The 4,764-nt window shown below is 37.1% G+C and overlaps 1 protein-coding gene across 1 annotated transcript in view; it reads right to left on the bottom strand.

The window, feature by feature from the left end:
* LOC118747985 (bumetanide-sensitive sodium-(potassium)-chloride cotransporter-like) overlaps positions 1-4,764 on the bottom strand; it is a gene marked incomplete in the record, with an annotated part of 39,475 nt that overhangs the window by 1,286 nt on the left and 33,425 nt on the right. The window contains 9 exon segments of the mRNA XM_036482237.1: positions 145-280; positions 428-537; positions 614-756; positions 838-1,003; positions 1,451-1,590; positions 1,676-1,790; positions 1,855-2,108; positions 3,562-3,817; positions 4,480-4,595. Of these exon segments, the coding sequence (XP_036338130.1) occupies positions 145-280; positions 428-537; positions 614-756; positions 838-1,003; positions 1,451-1,590; positions 1,676-1,790; positions 1,855-2,108; positions 3,562-3,817; positions 4,480-4,595 (1,436 nt within the window).

Raw genomic sequence — 4,764 nt, 5'->3', positions numbered from 1 at the left:
GCGTGGCAAAAAAATACAAAAATTTTTTTTGCGATCGCCTTCAAAATATCTTTAATCCTAGGGGTGGACTGGAAAAACTTTTTTTGTCGATCCACCCTAGTATACATACATACAACATATGTATGTAAGCGAGTATGTACGAACCTTAAATGTTGGCCGCCAACCCACCGGCTTAGCTAAGCTGGCATGAAAAGTGCTGAAGTTAATGAGCGTATAAGCGGCAAGGAAAAAGTTCGAAATAAGCGGCGCGATCAGATTGAGTTCTCCAATTAAAATGAAACTGCAATGTGAAAGCCAAGCGGATCGAATAACAAAAAAAAAAAAAATGGTTCATATAAAACCCAGAATATTCAGTTAAATATATGTATATTGCATATGTGTGTATGTAATTTTATGTGTGAAATAAAACTTCAGCAAAATGACTCACGCAACAGCGATGATGAATGTTAGCACATAGCCACGGACAGGCTCATTGTTTTTGCCATAACCTTTGGCGAACCACACGATTTTCGGATAGAGTTCATCTTTGCAGAGCGCCTGTAGTAATATATATAAAGAAGACCACGATAATAAACATTCCAAGAAGACATGGCAATTCTTATTCGCCCCATACTTGAAACACTTTTGGCGCTGAAACCAAACTGGCCAAGGCTGAAGAAATTGCTGCCGCAAAACAGCCAGCATATATCAGAGGTCCGAAAGCGGAAACAAGCTCAATCACTTGAAACGAATTCTGCAAGCCATAGTTGCATTCACCTAAATTTTTTGGAAATTTGAATTCAACGTTCAATAATGAAATGATTAGCAATATTCAGCCGGTTGACATTTTGAACTTACCTGGCGTGCAATTGAGGAAAGCGTACGAGCCATTTATAAGATCAGCTACATTTCCGTTAGCGTCTCGAGCCACTGTGGCTCCGCATATGAGAACCATTAGCAGATATGTAGCGGTTGAAATCAGAATAGCTATCAAGGTACCTTTTGGTATCGATTTTTGGGGATCCTAGCAGAAATTTGTACAATTAATATTGTATAAATTTTCTGGCTTAAATTCTTTTTATTTTTGAGTAAAAATTTTACCAGTATTAAGCTTTTTAATGTCCGTTAAGCCTTTGGCAACGAAAATGTTGATAGTGAAAAAAATACAGATAATGATATATGGATATATGCAGATAACCATTTCGATAAAAAAAACTTTCTTTGCACACTCTTCATTCTTCTGCATTCATACATATGTACATATCGAGCCCTAACCGCCAAAATAACGTAAGCGACATTTTTTTTTCAAAATTTTCTTTTTGATGCAGAAATATTCCTAGAGCGTTTAGATGCATTTCTGCATCAAAAATAAAATTTTGAAAAAAATGTCGCTTACGTTATTTTGGCGGTTATGGCTCGATATTTTGAGTGAAAATTCTAATACGGAAGTAGTAATGTGTTTTCTAAATACCTTCAAATCGCCCGAGATGTTTGCGCCTGCCAAAATACCGGTGGCTGCCGGAAAGAATATCGCTATGACCGAGAAAAAGTCGTGCTGCACTCCATCTTCCTTCCTGTAGTCGGCGAACAGATTTTCCTTGAAAATTGTAACTGCATTTACAGACACAAAAATAGTAAAGTACATATATGGAAAGCTATAACCTGATTCACAATTAGTTTTGTTTTTTGCACTCACAGTTGTAGCCGATAAAACCCTCGGCTTTTTCCAATTCACTCTTTGGGCCAATCAGTGAACCGATTATAAAATCTCCTATAGCTACTAATAAAATTATGAGTAAACCAATTTGGGCCTGAAATGTTTTGTAAAACATCAATTTATTTAATATATAGTACATGTCTGCTCTATTTACTTACCTTCGCCTCCCATTCCATACCAACAACAACAATAATAAGTAATAAGGAAATGGTGATACAGCCAATTATCCGCACATCTTGGGTACCACCATCAATAATACTGAGACCGAAACTATTCAATAGATCCAACATAGACTCACAAAAGCCCACAACATACATAGCACAAGCCACGGCATTCGCCAGTGAAAATATCAGACCAATAGATCCGCCGAATTCCGGACCAAGTGAACGGGATATCATATAATATGTCCCACCTTCAAAGAAATGGAACGGGAAGATTTTCAACATATGAATATAGGAGTTAGTATTAAAATACATACATATTTATGTATGCACATAAATAAAGTTGTCACAGAATTCTTTAGTTGCAAAATTTGATATGGAATAATTTTGTCCCATTTAAAGTATATAACATATATATTAACTATAGCATAACGATAACCCGAAAAAACTTGGCGTTAAACTTTCGGCTAAGAACTTTTACTGAGATTACCGCACCACACGAAAATACTTCGCATCACCGGTACCGAGGACCATCCAGTCTGAGCCCCGTCATAAGCTGATTACAGTGGATCTCTGTCCAAGCGAATAATCTCCTCTTTTCGCCACGCGTAAAATCAAATGTAAAACTAATGAGCCCACCTGCGGCAGAAAAATTACGGCAACTTCAAAGGCTGGTTTCTCTCACAAAAGTTGAATGTACCGAGGGGCCAATAGCAAACATCGAACGTCTTGCGCCTTGGAGCTACCATCCCACTAACGCTAACTACCAAGTCCGTTGTCTAACCACTTCACCGATTAGGGAGGATCATCGGGACTTCGTGAAGGTGGAAGAGGACTTTTTATTGGCGTCATTGATTATTCTAAATTTGGACGTTTAAACGTCTGGGATGGTGTTGGTCACTAAGTACTAGCAACTGGTGGAGAAAGTCTCAGTAATGGCACCGAATAAATCCCAAACGCCATTAGTCTGAGTCTAAACTAGATCCTTTGTTGTGATACCAAAAGATCAGAAGATCAAAGAGTATGATGAAAGTAATAAAGAAGGCACAATATTTGTCTAGTTTCAGGGGCACGTAAATTGTGAGTGCTGATGATAGGTAGGTCCGTATAGGTTGCGATCAATATACATAAGGGGGCTAAGTCTACCCCGGAGCTCGCGTGAAGGTTTTTGAAGCTCGATATATACCAAAACGATCCAGTGAGCAGGTTTGGGTACCGTAGTACTCAAAAAAAAGTATTTATGTACATTCATAAGTAAGTAATTTTTTTCGAATAGTGTGGCGAATTCCGTAAAACTTTTTAACCGAAACTTTAACTTCAAGTAGACACGGGTTATCGTCATCCTAAAGGAAATATTTAGAATCGAAATTCTAAAAAGGAGGTTTTTTTTTTTAATATCCTTACAGCAAAAAACGATTTAGCTGTTTTTACAGGGTGCCGAAAATAAAAATGTTTACACCCCTAAAATATTCTCAAAGTCTTCTTCTTCTTCTTCTTCTTTGGCTCTCTAACCGCCTAAGCGATTTTGGCCGAGTTCAACAAAGCACGCCAGTGGTTTTTCTTCAAAATAGTAGCTTGGAACAAATTGAACTTTTTCTGTGATACAGTTTTTAATGTAGTACATACAAGTAAAATATGTGCTTCATTACAAATATGTATGTACGTATTTTAAATGGCTCTTTCGCACTCTAGTCTTGCACTCACCCCCTTTAATCACACCATTTGTACTAATCGCTGACATTGACAGCGAAGTGACACACGTAACGACGGTCGTTGTCAGGATCAAAATGAAGCCTTCTATGATTCCGGCTTGTCCCACCACCCAGCTAAGACGTAGAAACAACATTACGCCCCAGATGTTGAGCAAACAACGGATCAACACTCCCTTAATCCAACCGAATTTGAAGGCGCCATTCATGTTAGCCGCTTCAGGGTCCTGATTGCGGCTTAAGCTGGCGCTCTGTTAAACAAAAACAAAACAAAAAATAAGTAAAAAAAAATTTTATTGGAATATATTAAAAGGGGTCTTATTTATAGTTTCTGTAATGGAGTTAGGCTGATGAATACAAATATGTATATATGTATGTATGTCATATATATATGTATATATACATATATAACTATGTAGATTAATGTAGCGTAGAAATCGTCGGTCTCCCAAAGGCCAAAAAGGCGCATTGAGTTCACTAAATGACGCATCAATTAAAAATTGGTCTTAATTAAATTATGAGTGGCTTTTGTGTTGGGAGTAATTGCCCAGTCCAGTTCATATTTAACTGCATAGAATCGGAGGAATGTAAATATGTATGTATGTACGAGTATGCACCCATATCTGCGCGATTTTATGTTCGGTGTAATTGAATTACAGGGGTGACGGCGAGAAACACTGTACCTATTTTAAACCAAGTGCAGTAATTTGTTACAAAAAAAAAAAACGGAAGAAAAAATAAAAACACAAATAAAAAGATGCCATGAAGACAATCGACAGTTTAAGAGATATAAGTAACGGTGCATATGTCATAAATACATACATACATACAGACAGAATTCAATTACGCAGCCATGCAAGAATGCATTAGATTTTCATTCTATGTACATAAATAATCATTTAGTTGGAATTACCTTTCCGGTCAAGGTTGCGTTGTGTAACTCATCAAGAGTTGGACGATAAGCAGCTTGAATTGACATAATGTTTCGATAGTTGTCCAATCTGGGCAAAGCTTCGCGGGTGAAGTGTCTGCAAGGATTTATTTTATCATTAATATTTGTGTATGTATGTATGTATGTATGTATGTATGCATGTGTGATTTACAGCTATGTACATAAATATGTACTTTAATTGATTCGGGGGTAGACTTACCGAAAACTTTTTCCATACTTCGTGTCATACTCATTGTCTAATAGTTC

Source organism: Rhagoletis pomonella, unplaced genomic scaffold, assembly GCF_013731165.1.
Source record: "Rhagoletis pomonella isolate Grant_MI unplaced genomic scaffold, Rhpom_1.0 Rhpom_scaffold_00012, whole genome shotgun sequence".
Lineage (NCBI taxonomy): Eukaryota > Metazoa > Arthropoda > Insecta > Diptera > Tephritidae > Rhagoletis > Rhagoletis pomonella.
The sequence above is the reverse complement of the archived record's forward strand: the minus strand, read 5'-3'. Positions and strand labels throughout refer to the sequence as shown.